The following is a 26,212-nucleotide window of genomic DNA, read 5'->3' on the forward strand; positions in this document are numbered from 1 at the left end:
AATTTCACTTTACGGAGCAACAAAAGTACTCATTATTATTTCATAATTGAAGTATCAGTATTTGGAATACTACACACGCGATTAGCAAGTACTTTTTTCTTTTTTTTTTAACCTCTGGGTCCACAGTTAAGTATTGCTTCAGAGGATGATTTGTAGCGTGTGTAAAAATGCCATGCCTGACCGGGATTCGAACACGGTACCTTCTCCGGAGGAAAAGCCGAGACGCTACCACTTGCGCCACGGAGGCCGGCTAAGTAATATCTATCTGGAAAGGGATAAAGGAACCAAAGCAAGGATTGGAGATCGACAACATAATACTATTATTTATGTGATTAGTTTAAAAGACAAATCTGTTCAAAAATGTTTAATATTTTTTAAACAAAAATATTTTAGATAAGATGAAAATAAAAATATAAAGTTTAAATACTTTGGTTTTAAAAGTCTTTTAATTTCGTATAGACATATAAATTTCGTACTGAAAATATTATTATAATAGGCTAACGAACTTATATATATATATATATATATATATATATATATATATATATATATATATATATATATATATATATATATATATATATATATATGTATATTTGTGTGTGTGCGTGTGCGTGTGCGTATGCGCGTGTGTACATTGAATTATTTATCATTTAATTTATTCATATATACGAATGTCGTTCAATAATTAAAAAGGTAAATATCAACAACGTAAAAGTTATTCAATAGTACAAACAAGTAACTGTCACCTGACGTTCAAGTTGGCACTCCTGACATAGAAAATATCAGCTGTTAAGTAGTATAACCTCTTTATTTTCTGCCTGAAACGAGTATCGTGGAAGAACAACGAAGTGTGAAGATGTATATTTTATGAAAGTCGAAATTTATTCTCATATATTAAAACAGTTTGTTAAGATGTCTGCAAATCTTAAAAAGTGTCACCAATTTTCATTGTAGCAAAAGAAAGTTGAAATTTTCGACTGACTATGTAAAAGCCCGTAAATGCCTTATTAGCGAAGACATGCATAAAATCTAGGGAAATTACTGGAATCTGTAGTGTGAGTTTCAGCATTGCCGATCTATTATCCATGATAAGTTAATTACCGCAATCGTGTTCGAGGTGGGTTCCGAGTCGGTCGACTGAAAGTCTCAAAGACACCCGAATTCACACCAGAAAAAATTTCAAAACTAATCCATCAGCCATGAAGTGATGCTGACAGTGTTTTGTGTTTTATATAGGCCAGATTTATTGTAATTATTTGGAAGAGCAACGTACAATCAACAGCGATTACTAATGTGAAAATAAGAAGGAAACGTGTCCCGGTTCTTTCTCCAAAGGGGTATTTCTTATGCACGATAACACCCACCACAATACCACTCAAAAAACAGGGTAAGCTATTCAAAAGATCGGTCGAAATGAGTTGCTGCATCATCGACCTTACAATCCCGTTATCGCATCACCATATTATTTTTTGTTTTTCCTTTAAAAATAATTTTTTACTTAGCATTAAGTTGGGTAACAATGGGTGGGTTAAGAATGGTTAGAACACTTACGTCAACAATCCTTTACAATTACAATAAAGAAGCTTCCAGAAATGCGGGAAATGTACCGAAATGTAGACTGAGATTACGTTGGGAAGTAGCTTTCATTTTCACTGAAAAAATAATTTTTCTACAGTTGTTTTTCTCCTTATTAAAGACCCTCGTATATAACACATAAAACTTAATCAGAACTAAAATAAATATAAAAATTCATGAAGAGTATCATTTAAAATGTAAAAGGTGCCCTAAATTTAATCATAAGAATACTTTTTTTATATTCTACTCTATGAAAGATAACTTGGACTATTAATAATGCTACGTTACATTAATTATTATTTGTTGAGATTTAAATCTTAGCTACAGCTAACTTATAAATATAAAAGTGAAATTAGTACCTACAAATATAACTTTTGTTTCACTTGTCAAATAGTTAATTTAACGTGTTTCTTTCCTTTGATCATTATTAATTCTCTTTCATATGAATATTCTATTTTTATTATTTAGTTCTTTTCAAGTTTTCTTTCATATACTGTGAATTCTCTGTCATCAAAGTTTATATTTTTTATAAAGAGGTGCGATGAAGAAAATGATTTCTCATAATGATTCTCAAAGAGTAAAATAATGTGCAAAAAAGCCAATATTTCTGTCATATCAAATAAATTTTTGAGATTTCTTTCAAACCCCAACATTTTATGTTTCATTCAGATGATATCAAATATTAACATTTAATTTTAAAAGTTAATGCATTCTTTGATGGTATTCAGCGAAGAACTACAAAAGGAGATTTTATTCTATCAATAATATAATATTTAAAGAAGTAAATGGCAAGTTACATCATAACCATAATATTCTGGATTCAAATCTTAGTCAGGCTTGCCATTTTTTTTTCGTGTGCTACAAAACTCATTTCTTGACATCCAAAAAGAAAAGAAAAAAGAGTAACTGTAGTTGGGTATAGGTCCTGTCATTATCAGAGATAGAATAATATAATAATAAAAATAAGCTTGTAGTAATCACTAGTATTTATAAATAAATAAATCTTTTATTCTAATATAAAAGAATAGAACCAGAATTTTCTGGTTCATAAAAGTGCAATCTATAGATCATATTAGAAATCTGTAGATTTGCTATGCATAAAAAAGGAATTGCCTCTATGACAGTCATCATTTGCTCACTGATGTCCAATGACATGAAAACAATGCTTAAGATATTGTTAAGCAATTTTTTTTCACAAATCTTTTAACCTTCTGCTATCAATTACAATTGGGAATTCAGTTTTAAATCTTAATTTTTATTTATTAATTTAATTTCATTGTAGTACTCAATTTGTTAAATTTGGTATAAAATACTAGTTGGTGAGGTCTAAAAATTCACCAGTAAAGATGTAACACGACTATTACCCATATAGTAATAAAATTCAAAACATGATAAAAATTAATACAACTAATGATTTTTCAGACTTTTGTTTTTCATTTGTAATTTAATTACAAATGAAAGTAAAAATAAAGTTTAACTTACCTTTAATTACTAATGAAAGGTAAAATAAGTTCACAACTTTATTTTCCTATTAAACTAGTAATAAAACATGATATTTTTATACAACTTTTATGTCACCCATCTCTAGCTAAGGCAATAAAGTATGATGATTCATGTCATTCCATATCATAACATGGCAGAAAATTTATTACAGCTATAAGACACCAAAGTATGTGAATGGAAGCAGGCTTGAATATAAATGAAACAAATAATAATACATTTTAAATAAGCTGTACTAAAACAAATAATAACTACAAATTCCAATTCATGAACTTAATATAAACATAGATTACCTTTGAAATATTTAATTTTTTTTTAAATCTTACAAATAAAAATAATACCATTTAACTAATTACTTGTGATAGTGATGCAGATTAAATAATTCCTGACAACAAATACTTAAAAATTGTAATCAAAAATATTAAAAATAAAATAGCAAAAAGTAAACCTCAAAGGAAGATGTCAAAGTGAACATTTTGACAATGATGAGTGTCGTAGAACAAAAGTATTAAACCATACTAAAGATATGTAGTAGGTCTAATATTTCATTTTGACAAGTAGAGTGGTACATCAGTTAACCAAATGATGACTAAAACACTCATATTATTATTTTTATACAACGGAACAAAGAATACATTTATACATTTCAAAACTAGCACTTTGTGAAGAACAATATATTGCATATATCCATAAATAAGTTAGACTATAAAAAAATTAAAAAGTTGATTCCTAATATGTCTTATGGCAAAATTATATAACATTCTATTTTATGTTTACATTCATGAAAATTATAGAATTAGGTCTAATAAAGTTTAGATTACATATCTTGATATGCAAGACCCTCCCAAAATGGCACTGTCATCGACTAGTATAATAGTCATTCCATACAAACCATTCTAGGAAAAGTAAAAATATGATCTGCATATCAAAAAAACTTAGCTTTATCCAATCTCAGTAAAAAATTTGACATTTATATAGCCACCAGACAAGAAACAGATCCAAAGGAAAAGGTTTCTCCTCAAATTCAATCAAAGGTTAATAATTATTTATAAATCAATATATTTAAATTTAAAAAAAAAAAGATAAAAAAAATGGGGTTGAAGACAGATTTGAACCGATGTGCTTCCCCTTGTAAGACAAAATATTTCATTAATTAACATTTTATTTGGCTGTAACTCTGGTACCAATGAAAGTAAGTACCACTTATGATATATCATTGAAAAGCTCTCAATGAGGGCTAATTATTGCAGTTAAGAAAAAGTCCAAAATCCAATTTTTTTTTTTATTTTTGGCTTTTTTAGACACTTTTGGTCCAGTCAATTGCAATCAAAAGGAGAGGTTCACAATTAGATGTTACAACAGTCCTAAATGCAAAATTTCAACATCCTACGACTAATCGTTTTTGAGTTATGCGAGACACATAATTACATATGTACATACATATAGATATCATGCCAAAAACTAGTCAAAATGGATTCAGGGATGGTGAAAATGAATATTTCCATTAAAATCTGAAAACCAAACATTTTCACGATCACAATACTTCCTTTACTACGTACAATGAAGTAAAACGTTGCTGTCCATATAGTACATATCCAGAATGTTAAAAAAAAACCAACTCTGATTGGTGCCTCTTGTACTTAAGGTTGTTTGTACACATATTTTAGTCATATAGGGGATTGCATCACAGATAACATTGCTAATAGAGAATCTACCTAATTACTTTTGTTAGGAACACCATATTAACTGAAAACTAACCAAGTTGAGCCTCATGTTCTCAGAGAGTAGTCTACAAGTATCGCAGTCTAAGATAATGACAAACCCATTAATAATTTCCCAATAATGTAAAATAAACTTTAAATTTAATGTGTATAAAGTGTGCTAATAATAGTTTATCCCACCAGTGTTATACTGTTAGCTGTTTTATAAAACCTAGGCAGTACTGTAATAAGATAAAAGCTGATCTCAATATGATTAACATATTGACAATGTATTTACTGTAAAACAACTGAACTTACACAATGTATGATCGACAACTTATCATTAAGCATGATCCAAGGAATTAAAATTTCATTCTCTTTACAAAAATGTATTTTATTAAATAAAATAATTTAATGCCCAGGAGAAAGTTTAAACTAAATTGATATCATAAACAAATGTGATAATGAAAGTATGAGTAAACAAAATAGTTGAAGGAAGATTAATTGGATTTAAAGCTGAATATATTATAGATCTACCAGACTGTAGGATATTCATCACCATTATTCAGACTGTAATGTAACATTATTAACAGGCCATATCACTAATTGTTTATTCAGTATTCTAATGATTACTGAAAGGGATTGCATCGACATCTTCCTGAAGGATCACAGGAAACCATGGAAAAACCTTGATCAGAACAGCATTACAAAGTACAAAAAGAGAAAAGTATATATTAATTAAATTCATCAAAATAATATTGAAAGACTGTGAGAAGATTATAATTAAATAAAATTTGAACACAACAAAAACAAATTTTAAGGGTTTAATATATTGAGTTAATAATGTTTAATGATTATGTAAAAATTCCAGATGTATTCAATTAATATAATTTTAAAACTCATCAGCTAAGTATTGTTGTCAAAATGTAGAAAGCTCAATTAATACAGAGAGAGAAGATGGACTGCTGAACTAGTGACTACTGCCTTAATGATAGCCATGACATCCTGTTGCAGGTCACTATTACCACTGCTGCACTATAAGAAGTATTACTATTACTTTACAAATTCCAGTTAGAACTACTACACATTTGTGTTTGCACTTTCTAAACTTGATGAATAATAATAATACAGCATCTGTAAAATGAAATTTAACTGTAAATAACTGATAAAAAAATCTTTTAGATTATTAGGTAATCTATTAAAAGCAGAAATCAAAGCATAAATAAGTCCTTTCTCAGAACGAATTTTACTGTGTAATGTGAAAATGGTTGGTTGATTTTTATCATGTTACACATGTTTTTTCTTTTTTTTAGGAATACATGATACTTTTTTACTCAATCAAAACGAATTTAATAAAATTTGATGGATTATGTTTACTGTCATAAAATTCTTACAGCTGCTTTTGAATCCTGAAAATTTGTTTTGAATATTTGAAGTAACCCCACCAAAAAGTAAAATTACATTTTAGACAGGATTATATGTAGATATGTTATATAGTTCAATGAATGCTTCAAAGTGAAGCAATAAACCTTGGCCTGTTCTGCAAAATGTGAGTGGTTAAATTATATGTTATCAGTCATTAGATCTAAGTAATGCTTTTGTTGTTGATATGAATTTTCAACTCCTCTGGTAAAAAAAAATGAAGAAAACAGATGTACACAATAAGATCATATCTTATAATCAAAATATCTTATGAATATGAAACAATGTATAGAGCAAAACAAAACAGTAGTAGGTAGAAATTATTTATCCCAATTTGTAGAGCTTGAGTATCCCAAAGTTTGATACTAGATTCAGGTTCAGGTTTGTTTTTAATAAATATTAATGGAGTCACCATCAATGATTAAAAAATGTCAGATAATAATATTTCTTGCAAATGGTAAAATATTTATATAATCCACTATTAATAAAACAAATTACAGCTAGATATTTTCATAGATAGCCATTTAGACATCAATATATTAGTCAGTGGTGGTTAATGATAAATAAAAATAAACAAAATTCTATTATCTTTAAAAGTAGCTTTAGCTAACATTCACATTAGCTAAACAATGTTATCGTGACATTTAATTTGTTCTATAATAATATAGAACAGTGATTACTAATGAAGTTCTTAGGTGTAATGATTGATCATAACCTGTTTTGAAATGATCAAATAGGCATTTGAAAAAAAAAATTATGTTTAAAACACCCTGAATTTTTTTTTTTTTACATAAGCTTGGTGATAACAGATCATAGTAGAGTTTTCATAAAAAAAATAATCTTTCGTATACAATGTCAACTGTTTTAGGATTCATGTAAACAAAATCTAGTAATAACTTTACTTCAGAAATATTATAATAGTTTATAAAAATGCCACTGGACACATATTAAAAGTAGAATATGAATCTTTGATAACATCTTTTAAAGTCCTACAATTACACGACCACTCTTTCATTGCTTATTTATGAAACAATAATAAAATTTACGTAGATTGATTTATAAAAGTATAAGTGGCCAGAATTACAACACAAGAAAAGGGACAAAAAGTTTTTGTGAAATCAGCAGTACAACATTATTTGAATGTAAGCCATTTTATGTAGAGTTCAGAATTAATGGAAAAATTACTTTAATAAAATGTTATTATGAAGATAGAAAAACTTTTATGAAAAAGGTAAAAGTAATTTTTTGTTGAAAAATATTTTTTAATCCATTGAAAAATTATTTTCTTTCTTCAAATATAAATAAGTTAAGATACTTATAAGCTTACACTTAAATTTTAACGCAGAGTAAGTCATGGGAGGTAAGTTATAAATTTTCAGACCTAAGACCAATTATTGAAATTTTAATGTCATCTTCATATCACATACATTAAAATTGAATAATGATAAAATGTGTAAAAATATTCTTGTTGATGTTTGACACCTATTCAAATTCAGAAAATTTTAAAAAAAATGTAGTCATCCAATGTAGCCGAAATCTATATTTTAATTACCTTGGACACATGTAGTTTAATTAAAACTTTGTTTTATTAGATAACATATATATATTTTTAAATGGTTTCCAGGAAAGCAGTTGGAGTGACAACAGCAACTGGTTCAGTATATTTCACAAATGTAACCGGTGGATATACAGAAACGCAAGAAATACTTAATAACATGACAAATCCAAACTTTAAACTTCAAAGTGGTTCTAAGTTAGCTGTTATCAGTAAGTAAAAATATACTTTAATAATTGATTATTATTGTAATTTTAATAATTTCAAAAAGTGCGTGCTGGTAAAGAATTATTAAACAATAATACTATATTTTAAATATAAAATTAAGACAATAAGAAAGAGACTAGTTGAAAGGCAAGTAATAATAATAAAATGTACATTAACAATATTATGTAGGATTTAAAAGATTTAAATTTTATAGTAAAAAATAATAAATTAAGAAGTACAAAATATAACAACATAGATTAAAGGTTAATTTAAAAGGAAAGGAGATTAAAACATCAAAGGGATTAAATCTGAAATTAAAAAAGCAGATATTTAAGAATTATTTATTTTAAATGTGACATATCATAGCTGTCAAATTTGAAACTATTTTGTAGCCAACTCAATCAGAAGATGATCTATCTCTTTGCAGCTAGATCTGACTGATCCTTTAATTAAAAAAAAGTAATAATAACACATGGGAAATGAAATATTTACATTACCATGAGTTCTACATACTTCTTTTTATTTTCAATAAGAAAGATCTTTCTGTTCCTGGGTCCAAATTTTGATCAGACTTAGCATTTTTCAAATGTATAAAAATTCCCATACCATACATTATTTTTAAAATTAATATGATGAATTAAATTTTAAAAAAAGAATAAATTTGTCTAGATTAACTTAAATTAGTTTTGAAAATATAGACATACTCCGAATGAACTCAGCTTTTTCTACTGTGCATGAAATTCTTTTTCAAGTATTTGCAAAAGGAAGAATTTGGTTTTCAAGTTAAGGCTATAAAAAAATTAAAACTTCTTTTCTCATCAAATATTTCTTTAATATACTGATTCTTCTTCTGTCTGGGTATCCGAAAACTAGACAAATCAAATAATGCTTAGTCAATTAAATTCAATTTAAATTTCATCCAACTTGACTCATCATGAAAATGAATTTAGAGACACAAACGCACACTTGAGAACAAATTTTTAAAATAGATTCCATGATGCTAAAAAAAAATTTGTATTTTATTTTTTGATTGATTTGGTTGATACCATTCTCTATTACTCTTTATTCTGTAGTAATTTTCTTTAAAACCATTTACTACAACCTATATCCTAAATTAACTGTTTAATTCATTCTAATATTTTTAATGCACTATAATCTTTAACATCTAAACAGCCTGCTATTGGAATTAAAATTATGCGTTTAGGTTTTAAAATATTGGTTTACCAACTTGGTTCTTGTTTCTTACAAAAATTTTACTATTCATCAAATTTTAAAACCTGTTATTTTATACTACATTAATCAAAGTAATTTTTAACATTCTCCTGTTTACCTAATTTCAAAATCCTTTATTGTATTCTTTTCTGTCTTTCTTATTGTCCATGTTTCATTGTCATTATTATACAAGATTTCATAAACTTGCTAACACATTTTAAGAATTTCTTTTTAATTTATAGATTTTATTTTTTTTAAATAGACTTCTTTTCTGCATGAAAACACCTCCTGGCTTGTGATACTTCTGATTTGAGGTATACAATTCAGAGTTCAGAAATAAATACCTCAAAAACTGACTGTCATTTATTAATAAAGCATAAAGATTTAATCAGTTCAGGTTTATATTGCTTGATTAACTTGATTAACAAATTTTTATACACTTTCTTAAATCTATATTTAGAGCTCTGATTCTACAGGAAAATTAAACTCACTGAATCCATGATAAAATTGTTTCGAAATATTGAAATATTATATTGTTTTAACTGGATCTACTGAATTAAGAATAACTTTTATACTTTGCTATTTCTCATCCTTTTTCACCCTGCCTTCTATTCTTTTTTATAAGTAGGTTATTTATAAATTAACATCTGGTTGGGTGTTATGAACAAAACCAGTTAGTATAGTTTAACATGTAACTGATGTGGCAAATATAGCTCATGTTCAATGTGCATCAAAAGCTTAAATACTATCACTTATATAGTCAACCACCATTTCGTTCAAGTAGTATATGGTGAAGTACTACTTGAAAGTGGCCAATCTTTGTGGCTCCCAGCAGTTGTAAAATATGTAGCATCTTTGTTTTTTTACAAGCAGAAGAAACATCAGCAGCTGAGATCCATTATCAGCTGTGCATAGTTTATGGTAATAATATTATAAGTGAGGTATGAGTGAGTGAAAGTTTGTGAGAGAATGGTACAGCAAATTGAGGGAAGAGTGAACTAACGTGGACGATGACGAAGGAAGAAGACGACATTCAAATATCACAACATGCTATTGTAGTAAATGCCACTTCACAATTACTGAACTTAGTGAAAATTTTCCTGAAAATTCAAAGCCCACACTTCAAAAAATTGTTACAAAAAATTGGGTTTTCATAAGTACATGATAGGTATCAAGACAACTTACAGATGCCCATAAAACAGAAAGAATGGGAGCAGCATTGTTTTTCCTTTAGCAATACCAGAATAAAGGAAATGAGTTTCTAGGTAGTATTATTACTGGGAACAAGACATGTATTCAGTTCATCAATAGTAAGACAAAACAACAGTCCAAATAATGGACACACATACTAGAAACACTTGCCAAACAAGTTCAAAAACTTAAAACTAATTGTAACAAAAAAAATAGATGACTACTCTATTTTGGGACCACAAAAGAATTTTGATGGTTGAATTTATAAAGTTAGGTATGACAATAATGGCATACATTATTTATGAAACATTGACAAATCTTAGGGAAGTGATATCAAATAAACAGTGAGGGATGTTAACAAAGAGGATTGTTTTTTTTATGTCAATGCTTGGCTCTACAGTGTTGCTAGCACTAAGTATACTGAACAAGTTTAAGTGGCAGATTTTGACAATCTCCCTAACAGTCCTGATTTGGCAATGTCTGACTTTTATCTCTTCACAAAATTGAATAATTGGCTGGCTACAAAACATTTCAAAAGAACTCATGGATAGAGCCAATGAATGTTTGCTATGGCTACACCATCTTTGAAGGAGGGATTGACAAATTGGTGTCACAATACGATAAGTACAAGTAATTTGGGCAGGGAGTATGTTTGTAGCTTTTGTATACAGTAAATTTTTTATAATTCATTTTGTTTATTTTTATTCCTCAACCAGAGATGAATTTATAAATAGCCAACATATTTTTAATGATTTTTTCCCCTTCTCAGTTTAAGTAGTATATATTACACACTGTTTTATAAAAAAAGGGAATTTATTAATTTTTTTCTTTACAGTATAGTTTCATTCTTTAACACATACATAAATCTCTTGAGGTACAAGAGAAAACAGAGTAAAAATGTCAATTGTAAGGGTGAATATCACCTGTACTTTTATAGGCTTGCTGAGTTAAAACCCAATAGTTGGCTTATTGAAGAAGAAAACAGGAAATTATTTCAATCTTCAATCTCCTTAAGAAGTCTGGTGTGAGATGCTTGTTATTCTTGAAAATAGTTATAGATAACTAGTTATAGTTACAGGGAGTGAGTAGATTGCAAGTAGCAAATCAGGCAATATATTTATGGCAATAATAAAACAAGTTTTTTATGAATGAATGCAAGTACAACTAATTGAGCAGATATTGTGCAGGGTTAGTTATGAATTATAACATATTTTACTTATTATTATAAGGTGGGTGTGACAGGGTAGGGAAAGTTGTTAAATTTGTTTTTGGTATAAAATTAAGCAGATTTCATACACGTATGAAAGTTATTTGCCATTTATCAAACAACTGGATAAGATTTGACAACACTTTTTACATGTACCAAATTTTAAAAGCCTGTGATAAAATTCTATATATATATATATATATATAGATAATTAATTATGAAATTCAGAAAAATTGATTGAAACAAATCATGTTTTCTTTTGGTCCAATACTTTTAAAAAAATTCATGTAACTGCATCATAAAATGATAAAATGAAAATATAAAATAATAAAGATAAAATGAAATGATAAATATAAAATGGTTAAAAGGATAAGTGAAAAAATAATTATCAGTGGAATAAAATTATAATACTTTAATAACAAGAAATTGAAATATAATAAATTTTAACATTTATATAATTATATAATTTTTACGTTAAACATAAGTATATGAAAAGAATTTCATTAAATGTTATTTTAGTATTTCACCCTCAAACATGCTAAAACGCAAATTAAAATTTTAATTATGTGCAGTATTATTTCAATTTTAATTCTCCAAAATTAAATTGATAAATATGCATCAACTATTGTAGAAATAATAATAATAATAACTTCAGAAAATAATAGCACTAAAATAGTTTTCTTTTAAAACGTCTGAGTTTAAAAAAAAAAATCTTAAAAATAACATCCACTTGGAAATGTTCCAATTTTTAAGGTGTAATGGAATTGTTTATTTTGTAACCAAAAAAAAAAAGTAATCATAACATAAAAAGAAATTAATTCAATTTTTAGTTGGTTTAAAATGTTTTATTAGAACATGTGCAACAAAGTGGATAAACATTTTACTTAATAATTAACATATTACAAGAATGAATTAGCAGAAGAAACATGTGTTTTGAATAATAATTATGATCGAGTTCTCAATGTAGCTAAATGATACACTAACACATCTGTCATAACCTAATAAAATTGAACAAATTTTTCTATTCTAAAAAAAGAAGTACAATTTGATTACAGACAACATGACAATCTCAGTATTTTTCTAGCTAATTGATAATAAGGAAACATTTTTCCTACATAACTTAGTCTCAACATCCTTAACATGGACCTAGCATTGTCTGACCTAAACATGCAATAACCAAACATAACCAGACATAAGGAAAACAGATCGATTCTGAAAAAAGACAATCTGATTGTAAAGAAGCTGCAGGTTAAGACAAACCACCTTATCCAGAGAATAGCTCCAAGTTCTTAACTCTACCCGTAACAACTCTTGGATGGGAACAGAGCACCATTTTTCAACATTTGTACATTGGCTATCTAATTATATGCAACATACTTTTTTGTTTTTCTCAAGAAAGAGCTACCCAGAACTGATACAGTGTTTTTGAAGAAAATTTACCCATCTTCAGAATTCTATGGTAGCCAAGTATTCAGCTGAACTATAAGTCTTCAATCTAACTGTTCAGTTAATAAACAGTTTGTAAATACTCAAACAAACTTTCTCTTAACATAAAATTATTCATAGAATAATAAAAGAATGTACATTGCTGGAAATGAGGCTTCCAGAAAATGACATTTACATGTAATATTATGTTAATGATCTTCTTAGGTATTGAACACTGTTGGAAACTATATGTTACAAGTTTTATGTTTTTGATCCTGCTCACTGATGATCTAATAATTACAGATGAGTGTTCTCTACAAAGAGCTGCAATTGAGTTTTTATGAGTCAATTCAAATTATTATAACACTGAAGTGTCTGCAATTAAGACGAAAGTAATAGGTTTTTTCCGATAAGGACATGTTTTATCGTCAAAAACTATTTTAAGCAAAGAAACAATGGAACAAGTTAGTTCCATTCAATATTTACAGTGTAAAATTTCACTGCTTGGAGAATCAGATGTTGGCTCAAATGAAAAAAGTTTATCTTCTATAATGGTAAACTATAGTAAATGCAGCCAATTAATGAAGTTTTACAAAATAACAATAGGTTCAGCTTTTGTGTATGATTCAGAAACATAGTATATTTCAAAGTAATATGGAAAGCATATCCAACTGCAGAAATGTGTTTTCCTCCCAGTTATGTAGCTGGATATTGTCTAAATATAGGAAAAAAGTTACAAACCAAAATGAGTTTGATTTTTCAATGTAAATGAAAAAATCAAAACCCTCCATAAAAAGTGGAGAAGTAATATTAGCAGAATGAGTAATGAACAATTGCCAAAATGATTTTATTAATATCAGCGTAGTGATAAAAACCTAGCCCACCAGGCAGGTCTAGTGGTTAACTTGTTATGACAAATCAGCTGATTTCGAAGTCAAGAGTTCTAAGGTTCAAATCCTAGTAAAGGCTGTTTACTTTTATATAGAATTGAATACTAGGTTGTTGATACTGATGTTCTCCAGTGGTTGGGTTTCAATTAACCACACATCTCAGGAATGGTCGATCTGAGACTGTAAAAGACTACACTTCATTTACATTTATACATATAGTCGTCATTCATCCTCTGAAGTAATACCTTATGGTGGTTCTGAGGCTAAACAAAAAAAAAGAGAGATAGAAACCTAGAAAATGATAAAGAGATCAGCTAGAAGGTATTTAATAAAAATTGTTAGGTTAGTTTGTAATTCTCATAACAGGCTAAGGTTCAATATTTAAAGAAAAAGAAGAAATATACAAAAGCCACATGTAAACACAACTCATTTATTTAAAAAAAAAATTTCTTTCTATCCAAGCTTATCAAATCCAACCACATCAAAAAAAAATTACTTGAAAATACTTTCAAAAACATTTTTATTTTCTTGAATGTTGAAGACTGAAAGAATGCCTGATCACAATTAAAGATAAAAACCTTCCAGATGAAATCATATTTCAACAATAATTCTACCTCAAAGTCAAACAAATTTTGTATCACATGAATTTTTGTATTTGAATAAATATTTAAGCAGCATATTAAAAAAAAGTTTTTCTTTAAGGGAGGGGTGAATTGAATACTCTATGAATTTTTTTAATTTACCATTCAATGTCTATAATAAAATACTGTTGTATAATTTTAAGGTTTTTCTAAATTATATTCATTAGCTAAGAAAATCCACTTTTTAATAATATTTACTCTGGTCTAAGATTTAACATACTAAATACAAGGGTTATTTTTTTTTCAAGGTCCGATCGGCCGTGAAAAAAAACCCGCGCAAAAATCGGATGAATCTTTGCGCATATGTGTTGCACAGCATCTCTAGTATGGCCTTCAATCATGCCGCGTCACTTCGTTTAGTTGTGAACACTCAGCTAGCACGTAAACATGTCTACAACAATAGCATCTCCTGCAAAGTGTGAAGTGCATGCGGTAATTGGATTTCTTGAGGCTGAGGGGTGTAATGCAGCTGAAATTCATCGACGAATAAGTAATGTTTACAGTGAAACTTCAATGAGTGACAGCAAAGTGCGACAATGGTGCAGGAACTTTAAAGCAGGACGTGCAGATGTTCATGATGCAGGCGGTCAGTGAAGGAAGCGAGTGTCAACCGATGATCTCGTTGAGCAAGTGGATGAGGCAATTCGAGAAAATCGTCGGTTCACAATTTCTGTATTGAGTGATTCGTTTCCTGAAATTTCAAGGTCAGCTCTCTACACCATTGTGATTGAGAGACTTCAGTACCACAAACTGTGTGCGAGATGGGTTCCCAAGATGCTGTCCGACCATCACAAAACAATGAGAATGGACGCCTCCCTAACGTTTCTCCAGCGCTACCACAATGAAGGAGAAGATTTTTTGAACAAAATTGTCACAGGAGATGAGACATGGGTCCATTTCGAAACTGAAGAAACAAAAGAACAATCGAAACAGTGGATGCATTCTCATTCTCCCAGTAAACCAAAGAAGTTCAAGCGAACCTTCTCCAACAGAAAGTGTATGGCTACTGTGTTCTGGGACCGGAATGGAGTTCTCTTGGTGGAATTCATGGAACGTGGCACGGCCATAACTGCAGCCTCATACTGCGTGACTCTTCAATGTCTATGAAGGGCAATTCAGAATAAGCGGAGAGGAATGTTGTCATAAGGCGTTGTCTTTCTCCATGACAATGCTCGGCCGCACACTGCAGCTGTAACAAAGAAGCTCCTGCAGCGTTTTCGTTGGGAAGTGTTTGATCACCCACCACACAGCCCGGACTTGGCTCCATCCGATTTTCACCTTGCTCACATGAAACGATGGTTAGGAGGAAAACATTTTGGCACAGATATCGAGCTGCAGACAGCGTAGAAACATGGCTGAAAACACAGGCGAATCCGTTCTATGACGAGGGTATTGGAAAGTTGGTACCATGCTACGACAAATGTCTAAATTGGAGTGGCGATTATGTCCAGAAATAGCGTAACTATGTAAGTACTTGTTACAAATAAAAAATTTTTAATTTTCACTGTGGTTTTAATTTCGTAACCGATCAGACCTTGAAAAATAATAACCCTTGTAGAATAAACACAAAAGTTAAACAGATATTATTGAAAGATCCACCAGATATTCAAATTTATATTAATAAATTTACATCCAATTTTTTATTTCATAAAAAATGTGCATAAATATTTCCAAATAAAACAAATAAAGCAGTTATAAAATGCTTGGAACAGCTGCCCAAAAAATGTCAAAATTTGAAAATCAGTTTACAAATATAAATAAATAACTAATGATAAGTAGAAGATAAGTTACTCATTTCATGCATTTTTATACTTTTAAAATATTTTTAAATAGATGTATATCAATAGACCCATTTTAATAAAATAAATTATGAATATATTTTTAACAAATAACCACAGCATATTTAAAAGTGATTAAAGCAGTTCCACAGCTGTTTAATAACACTGAAAAAAATATTTAGCTGATTAATATTAGTTGCTGTCATGGTAAAACTTTTTTACAGTAAATAATGCCAAGAAGAGTTTTTTTTAATTTATATTGCACTTGTTTGAAGTATTATTACAAACATAAAATTAAGAAAATAGCAAAGAACACCTAGTCTTTCAAAAGAATCTTGGCAATTACCTTAAAAATAAAAAAAAAGTAGTTTTGGTTGTAATTGTTGACTGTCAACAAAATTATCAGAATAAAAGAAACAAGTATAATCTTTTAGCTACAGAAGGAAGAACTAATGGAGAAATAGGTCATCAATGAATTTAATTTTACAGATAGCTTCAATCATTTTGTACTTTCTCATTATAATTTTTTTTTACTAGCCAAATAAAAGATTTTTCGTGCAATCTGTTTAAAAATATTAAAATTGGAACAGCTGATTATTTTTTAGTATGTGTGTGCAATTTACAGTAACACTAATGACTACTTTCATCATTTAGTTTTTGAAACCTGGAATGTAAATTAATTTATTAAAAAAAGCATTATAAACAAAAATGTGACCAAAAGTTAATTAAAAAGTTTAAAAATTAATTAATCCGTTCTGTCACAGGTTAAACTTTTGGTCCTAGGTCACATGTAAGTAAAAATGCTCGTTTTTACATGCATGTTTTTGAATTTCTTTTCTAGTAAAGTGGTTGTTACATATAGATATTCATTTAAAACTGTTAGGAAAGGTCTTTATCATTGTGTATTGCACATAAATAAAAATAAAGTAATATGAAACATATATTTTGCACAATATCTCTGGTATATTACACTCTAACAGCCTTTAAAATAGCTCAAAATAAAATCTATTGTATGTTCAAATTACATTTAATAAAATTAGAAACACATATACTTAGAACTACATATCAGATTTCAAAATAGACATAAATGAATAAAAAAAGAACTTTCTAATTTCATATAGAACAGTATTTACAACTAAATAACATATTGTCTTCAATAAAATAGAACCACTTTATAAGACATTTTCTGATTATTTCTTTATGTAATACAAATTATGAAGTTTTGAAGTTTCAGAACTACAAATCTTTTACACAATCGATGCATAATTTTCTGGAGAATTCCATACACACAGGCTGTTTAGACTGTATGCACATGCTGTTAGTTTTCCTGTGTTTTGTATATGAACATAAAGAACATTTTTTTTTTCCAGTTTATTACTGGCGATTGTAGATGAATACCAGCAATTTCCCTATCTTCTGTTCCTCTTTACTGTACACTCAAGTGCAATAGATTTTTCAATCAAACTCCATTAGAGATTTTTGGGTTTTGGAGCCACTCAAAGAGGAATGAAAGCATCATCTGCATGGGTAGTTTTTTTATGAAAATATTTCTTGTTTGCACATCATTGGCTACAAACCACTGATGTACTATGAAAGAGTTAACCATAGTTATGGCTATCATGCCATTCAGTACACACAATGGCCAGCGAATGTCTTTTCTTTGTAGGAAGTACACACTGCATGAAAATCCAAAGTATCCTCCTTTTGTTCTATTGTAGAAGGCTATAATCTCTGGTTTGCCTGTTTCTTCATCAATTTCACTGCTACTGTGCATACTTATTACAAGGAGGACAACTCAGTTGCTCTTCACTTTCCGAGAAAAAAGTGTCTTGCCATGAGAAAAACCATAAAGCATATCATTCAAAGGCTGCTGTATCCTGAAATTCGGGAGGGGGTATATCTCTTTTGTTTTTTTGAGGGTGTCAACATAGGTGAATCCTCACTTTCTCAGCCCTTGTTCAAGCTTGCCCTTGAACAGCTTGAATGGAGCTGAAATAATTGTTGGCAGTTATGTTTCTATTTGTGCCGTAGACTGGTTTTGAAGCTTGAAGTAAGCACCATGAGAGTTTTCTCTTCAGGAGACAAGTTTCACCATCTGAGCATCTCCCCTTTTAAATGTAGGAGTTGTATAAGTAGGACGTTTTTGCATCCGCTACATTCACTACTTTGATGCTGTACTTCACTGGCTTATTTGGCATATAGACAGTGAAAAGTCTTTTTCCTCAAAATGGTAAAATCATTTCATCAACTGTACAATGTTCACTAGGAATGTACATTTTTTGACAGTTTCCTATCAGAATGGAAATAATATTAGATATTGGGGCAGCTAGATCCATAGCCTTTCGAGTTGTTCATGTGTAAAAATTATCAAACCATAATGCCTCTTTTATAGCTGTGAATCGATTAACAGACATAACTGAGCAGATCACATCTTTACTGAAAAGTGATTTGCTATTTTCACAGTTTGACCTAATGATGGACGAATGCACCAGCATGCCCATAAAATCATTCAGTTCTGAGTGGGATAAGTCCTTGTGGTATCTCAAATGTTTTTCTCCCAAACGTGCTCTGATGAATGTGAAATGGAGGTTTTATTCTTCAAAATTTCTTCCATAATTTTTTAGAGAAAAAAATTGATCCCAAACTTTTAGCTCTGTAAGCAAATCTTCCAGAACTTCTTTAACAGGACTTACTTGTTAGTAAGTCCTGGCACCAAGCAAAGATTTATGATGTTCTGAGCAGGTGGCCTATACCTCCTGGATGGTTCTTCAGCACACCACTCCTTACTGTGTACTCCAACATAAAAACACGACGCATTGAACCATGTGATTTCATCTTGGGAAGGTCACTGCATTATGTTCCTGAGCTGCAGCCTCCTCTTCATAATGCTCGTAGTCTTCACTTAAATCTTCATTTTCTAATTTGGACAGAGGGGATGAATAATTTGGATCTTCTTCACTGTCATCAGAAGTTAGTGGATCAGGAATAGGTGTTTCTGGTTGACTCTCAGCCATCTAAAATAAAAAAATTAAAAAAAAAAGTTTTAGTTATTTTTGTGCAAAAAAAGTGGGGGAAAATAAAAAATGCTATTCAAAAATAAGTGTATCTAGATAAAAATTAAACTTACACAATCATTAACTTCAGTCTCATTCTCTTTTTCATCTTCTACCGTCATTAAAAGCTTTCTCACTATCTCTCCAAATTTGGGATAACTCATGCAGTAAATATTCTTCCTTATATTTTTAGAAGAACTAGATCCATCTAATATTAGAAAAGAAAAGAGAAAAGACTTAGAAAAACAACTAATATGTATGTTAATAATGAAGTGATAGTCATAGAAACAAACTCTTGATTTAAATATTATTGCAACAGAACCAGCAAAGAAGGGTAAGTCAAAGGTTACAGGACTGTGGGGCACGTGTAGGTAAAAATTTACCTTCTATCTCCTGGGCTCTGTGTCACATATGAGTAATTTTTCCAGGTGTGTTTACAAAGATGGCTTACCTGGCTTTCGAAGAAAGTTGACAGGAAGTAAACACCTCAGCACTAGGACCAGGCACAAATTTACATGGGGGCTTTTTGCCCACCCAAAAATCAGGTTCGCCAACACAAAAAACACAAATTTTCATATGGGTAAGTTTTACCTACCTGTGATAGGATGGAATAATATTTTTTTTTAAATATGTTTTTCATCCTTTTAATGTTCACTGTTTGAAGCAATTAATAAAATTATCAACAAAAAAAAACTATTACTAACCAACCCTTAATTTGCTACTGACTTAAAAACATCAAAATTTAAAATAGAATTGGAAATATCTTTTTACTTTTTAGTACAGTTTTGAAATCAATTTTTAAAAAAACATGTTTTTATTTAAGATATGGATATGTGTTTTAATAAGTAAAAAAATGAAGAAAAATTATTGAAATATGGTAATATGTATTTTTACACTAAGTTTATACAAATCCATTCATACAGAACACAAAGACAAAATATTTTTTAAACTTTAAATTAATATTTTTAATGCCACCAGGAAAAACTTCATCTATAAAATAAAAAAAGAATTATTAAAATTATTGCATTTAGTTAAAAGTAAGGCTTCAATGTATATTAAAATAAAGAATTACATATAAAAAGAACTGAATACCACTTTTTTTTTTTTAATTACTAATATCTCTAATTACTTAGACTTCTTTTATATAAGATTTAATAAGTTAAAAAGAGAATTAAAATAAGTTAAGAAAAGATACAAAATGGAACAATACCAATTATAAAAATGTTATTGAACTTACAGCCAGTTTTGAGATAGTGTAAAAAAAAGTCACTAAACCAAAAAAAAAGAAAGAAAGATTAATTTTTAGTGAATAAAAATTAAACACAAGTTACATCAAAACAGAAACAAGATGATTGCACATGAAAAATAATAAATTACGTATTGAAAAAAAGCTTATTTTAAATTAGTAACATTATAATGAGGAAGAAAAAGAAAACAAATAAACAAGTACTATCTTATAGAACAAATAATATAAGACAACAGCATGAAGAGACGACAACAAAATGAAGATACTGACAATAGAAAAGGAGAAACTGGCATTAAGCCATTATTTAATACAGCTGCAACAACTTATAACTCACGAATATTGCCCAAACACCCAAATCTACATCTCACCACCTTATAATAAAAACTTCTACACTGTTTATAACACCTTAATGTAATTTCTATTAAATAAAAAATTAATACCCTTTTTGATAAAGCATTAATCTAGTAATAATAAATTTAGATCTTATTTATTTAATTACAATAATATTTTCCAGTTATTTAACTTTTTTTTTCAAAAAAGTTTCTTTTCTTCATACAGATAGGATTCAAATCCTGGGATTAGAAGACAGACAGGCCTGACATTCTTTCACTAATTCCAAAAATTCATTCATCATAAATTATATCTGTAATATGGATTAATATCTTCATTGATTAATAAATAAACATTGCATTTTAATTAGCATTGGCTAATATATGATCATTAGCTACAAATAAATACCATCTATATGCACTGAAACTGCTCCCAGCATCTTTAATTTTGCGATTTTGGTTATTGGCATTTTACCTTTATTCACACTCTTCAACTATTGGAATGTTACTACCTAAGAGATTCAAGGTGATACAGAGAATCCAGTTTTAAGAAGAATGTGCAGTTTACCATATTAACCATGGCCAGTTAAAAAGATAATTATCTAGTTAATAGAAATAATCGTAAAAAAAAATTTGACTAATATATTTATGTTGTTTTTTTTCAGTTTTTTATGTAAAAACAAATTTTAACATTTATTTGTAATTATATGTACTATTTAAAAAATACATAAATAGGTTAATAATTTTTTTATACAAGTACTCTAACATTTACTTGGAAGGATCAAAAAGAAACAATTGGAAAACCTTGAACAAAACCTTAAATAAAGAATTAATAATTGAAAACATATAAGAATTTAGAGTTTATAGTAAAAAAGCTGACAACACAGTTGTAGGATTTTCCTGACACATGTCAGGAAAATCTGATGCACGGCTTACACACACGCATGCGTACTTATGAACATCTGGAAAATTTCCATATGGTTTTCTTGTTTTTTGGGTTCCTTAGGTGTCAAAGCATCAAGATCTGCTGAAAACTGCATATGCCCAAATTGGACCAATTACAATACTTACCCTTCTATAGGTATAACTCTGCATTAGCAATAGATGTGAAAGTAAAAATATGAAATAATAGTAAAACAAATAAGTCAAGATAATAAATAAATAAATAAAATTAGTAGTAAGATTTATAAAAGAAAACAATTTAATTTTAAGTAATTTAGGAAGATTTAAAAAATACATATTTAACTAGAAATGATAACAGAAGCATAACTTTAATTGTAGGATAAACTATAACGTTATGTTAACCAACAATAATTTTCTGATTTGATCCAGTGAATATTGGTATTTTTTTTTTTTAATAAACAACTTTTTTTAAGTATCAAATTTATTTGGTCTAATTGTTGGTCTACATGACTCATATTCATGAACATACCAAAATATCTGATCAGCTTTTGTACCCTAAAAACTCATTTAAGCTTTTGAATGAACTCATGCATGAGTTCATTCAAATAATATTACTGCAGTAATATTATATTTTAGATGTGAAGTAATGTACATTTTAGAATTTTAATTTAGAATTTTTTTAATTTAGAATTTTAATGTATAATTTTAGAAGTAATATACATTTAATAAAGTGACAAACTTAAAATTTTATTAAGATGCTTAAAGAAACATTAGTTTTATACTGACCTATTGTTTTTTGTTTTTTTTTCCTACATCCCTGGGCCAGACATCCACTCAAGTATACACGGCCCAGGGATGTGTCCTTGTGACTCTAAGGGGGCCTCCCCACCCACCGGCTGTACGTCCGGCACGGCAGATCAGCCCCCCCGGTTCCGGATCTTTTCTTATTGCTGCCCGCCTCTAATCCTCCGCACGTAAGGGAAGGGGCGGCTATGCCGTCCCCCCCCCTACACGCAGAGAACCGGGTCTCAGTCTTTACTCTTTTATGCCTGCCTCAAACCGGCGGCGCCAGCCCCAGCAAGCACCGAAGCACCCCCAGGAACCGACACCGCCGGCTGGGACTCAGTCTTTTCTTTATCCCTTTCAAGTAACCCCAGGAGTTCCAACCCCATCACTGGAACCCACATACCTAAGCATACGGGCCCTCCGGGGTGGGACTGTCCTCCCTGCCCTATCTTCGCGCCTATTGTCTGTGATGCCTCTCCTCTTCCTCTTTAGATTTGAAGACGGTGCTCGCAAAATTGGAAAACCAATCCCAGTTGTTATTGGATTGCATTAGCCAGCTAACCAGGTTGTCAGGTGTCAGGTGTCAGGTTAATATGCCTTATTTCATATCCCTCCCACCTATAGCAGTTAAACACGTTATGTTCCGTGTCGTCTTCTTCCTGACAGTACGAACACCTTGACGTCTGCCTTTTCCCGATTCTATTAAGGTATTTCCCGAACGACCCATGTTCTGTCATCAACTGAGTGGTGTGAAAATTTAATCCGCCTTTCTCCCTACCCAACCAGTCTTTCAGATTGGGAATAAATCTCCTTGTCCACTCTCCTGTTTGAGCGGATGACCATGCGGTTTGCCAGTTGCTAACGACTGTGTCTTCTACCTCGGCTCTTGGCACACCTGCCGCCCTCATGCTTCGGCCTTTTATCTGTAATTCAATGGGAGGTGTTTCAGCTAAGACACATAACGCATCATAAGAAATTGTTCTATATCCTGAGACAACTCGTATTAGTGCTACTCTGTGCACGCTTCTAAGTTTGCGTTGTGCATTCATTGCAGTGCCCCAGACTGGTGCCGCGTATAAGATAGATGACATCATTGCCGTTGTGATCAACCTTCTGACCACCAATTTCGGTGCACAGTGTTTATTAAATAGACCTCTTAGAGCCTTAATTGTAGGGGCAACCTTTTGACAAATCATATCTATGTGATAACCGTACTTTAGACTCTTATCTATGAATACGCCCAAGTATTTGACGTTACTGACTTCACGAATAATTTCCCCCCTTATTTCTATATTTATTCCTCTGACCCTTCTCCTACCAGAGAGCAAAATGCATTTTGACTTAGCTGGGGCTACTTGAAGTTGGTTGTTATCTAACCATTCGTCTAATAGTTGTAAGGCCTGATTTGCCTTAATTTCAAGACAGTCCACTTCCCTATCTTCCACCAGTACCACAACGTCATCTGCATAGCCGACAAGCATTCAGCATTCTGAGAAGGCGGCAGTGCTCTCACTGGCACGGTGGGTGTCAAAGCATATACCGCTCCTCGTCTACTGAAAAAGAGCAGGAAAAACCATCAAAGCCGTGCCGCTTATTAACAAGGTACGAAAATAATTCCAACCTTGTAATAAAATAAGGCCAACACCATATAAACTTACTTGTGAAAAATATTGTCAGATAGCTCTGCACATATGAAATATGTGCACATATGAAATATTGTACATTGTCGAGCGGTATTCATTTGTTAGTCTGAGTTCAGATTTTGTTGTGGAATGTTTGTTTAACGTTTTATGCATTTCGCAGTTCATATTTTTAAATAGACACTTCACATTATCATTACATGTTCTTTAATATGTATTAAGCAATCTTCAAAGTTCAATTTTACAATTTTTTATCAAAAAGTCGCTTGCCGGTAGTGATTCTTGTAACGTTAGTGAAAATTTCACATTGTCAAATATTTCTTTGCTGCCACAATGTGACGATGCTATCGCAAGAATTCTTCCTGAAACTAGTTTCACACCCTCCTGTGAAAACTCGGTTGGTATTAAACGTACATCGACATCACTCAATAATGTTGATGTGCCCACTGAATCATTTAGATGTGAAAAGTGTGTTGTTCTGGTTCCAGAAGCTTCAACATCAAGTTCCAGTGAACCAGACGCTTATGATTGGTGTTTACATAGGAAAATACTTGTCTAATGAAAAAAGAAAATCAGGCTGTCTTGGACAATATCTGGGAGCCAAATCCAGGGTTTTTCCAAAAAAAGGAAAGAGAAATCTGCAATTTCAGTTTAAATGGCTTTACCAAATTGCCTAATAATGACATGTGGCACTGGCACAAGCATTTTTATTATACAAAATGAAATAAATGTTAAAAGTTTTTTGAAAAATTGTAGCCTTAGGCTGTGAAAAAAATACGTTATAGAAGATTTTATTAGAGTATTTATGAATGTGTTATATTTGAACATAGTAAAATAAATATATCATAACATCATACAATAATAAAATAATACACAAAATTTAAAATACTGATATCAGTTGTAAACAATTTTAATAATGATCCCCTCTTAACAAAATTCTGCATACTCCACTGAACACATTAACCATTATTTTTTATATTGGAAGATTAAGTTTTTTCATGTTTACTTATCAGCAAATTAAGCACAGTAGATTCATGTATTTATATGTAAATATAACTTATTAAAGCCACAGTACCACATTAAAGTCATCCATCACTTCTATGAAGAAATATAAGTGAGGCAGTGACTGAATTGAAGACCTATTCTCTATTTTTCAGGCCTACTTTCTATACTCTTACTGTTAAGTTTAGCTTGAATTTATCATTAAAAAGTAACAAACAATTCTCAAATTTTTTTTTTTGTATTCAACACTTTGTTCTTATTTTTATTTCAATAGGTTGTATTAAATTTTCATATTCATTCATCCAGACCACATGAAATCCCATCCAGTCTGACGAATGCAGAAATAGTTTACTACAAAATTTCCATATTCCCATGCGCAAGCTAACAGTTAATATGATTATTAATCAGTGGAAAAAAAATTGTTTAATTTATCTTTTTTTTTAAATTAGTGGAACTTTTTAACTTTTCCATCAGTTGGTAGAAAAGAAGTTCTGAAAAAAATGGCAACATAAACATATCTGTGATATTTCTTGTAGACCAAAGTATTCTGCTATGTTAAATTTTGGTTTTGACTTAATAAACCAATCATGGTTAATTCAACAGAAACCTTTCTATACAAAGATAGTACTGCTAAAATGACTTAACAGCAGTTGTTCATAACTGACAGATATAAACAAGAAAATCAATTTTTTTTTTAAATTTTGGAGTGTTAGAAAGTAAAATTTTTTCTGTTAACACTGATTTTTAACTGTAGTACTATCTTCATATCAAGATCGAAACAGAAAGAAATAGAAAACATTTACAGGATGTGTTATTTTAATATTATGTACAACATAAACAAATATTTAAAAGTATAGATCAGTCTCCAGAGTATAACTGATGTATAATGTGACCAAAATCAATTTCAAGCACTTAACTTAAACAGTCACTGTTTGATTTATCAACAT

General features: G+C 30.0%; 1 protein-coding gene across 7 annotated transcripts in view; it reads left to right on the top strand.

Annotated features, from left to right (window-relative positions):
* The window catches only part of LOC142329778 (voltage-dependent calcium channel gamma-1 subunit-like), a 244,866-nt gene that overhangs the window by 185,847 nt on the left and 32,807 nt on the right, over positions 1–26,212 (top strand). For 5 of the 7 annotated variants that reach the window (XM_075374560.1, XM_075374562.1, XM_075374563.1 and 2 more), the window contains exon 3: positions 7,825–7,967. In XM_075374560.1, coding sequence (XP_075230675.1) covers positions 7,825–7,967 — 143 coding nt within the window. The other 2 variants (XM_075374565.1, XM_075374566.1) reach the window with 2 other exon arrangements.

The sequence above is a fragment of the Lycorma delicatula genome, chromosome 9, assembly GCF_047948215.1.
Source record: "Lycorma delicatula isolate Av1 chromosome 9, ASM4794821v1, whole genome shotgun sequence".
NCBI classification, from domain to species: Eukaryota; Metazoa; Arthropoda; class Insecta; order Hemiptera; family Fulgoridae; genus Lycorma; species Lycorma delicatula.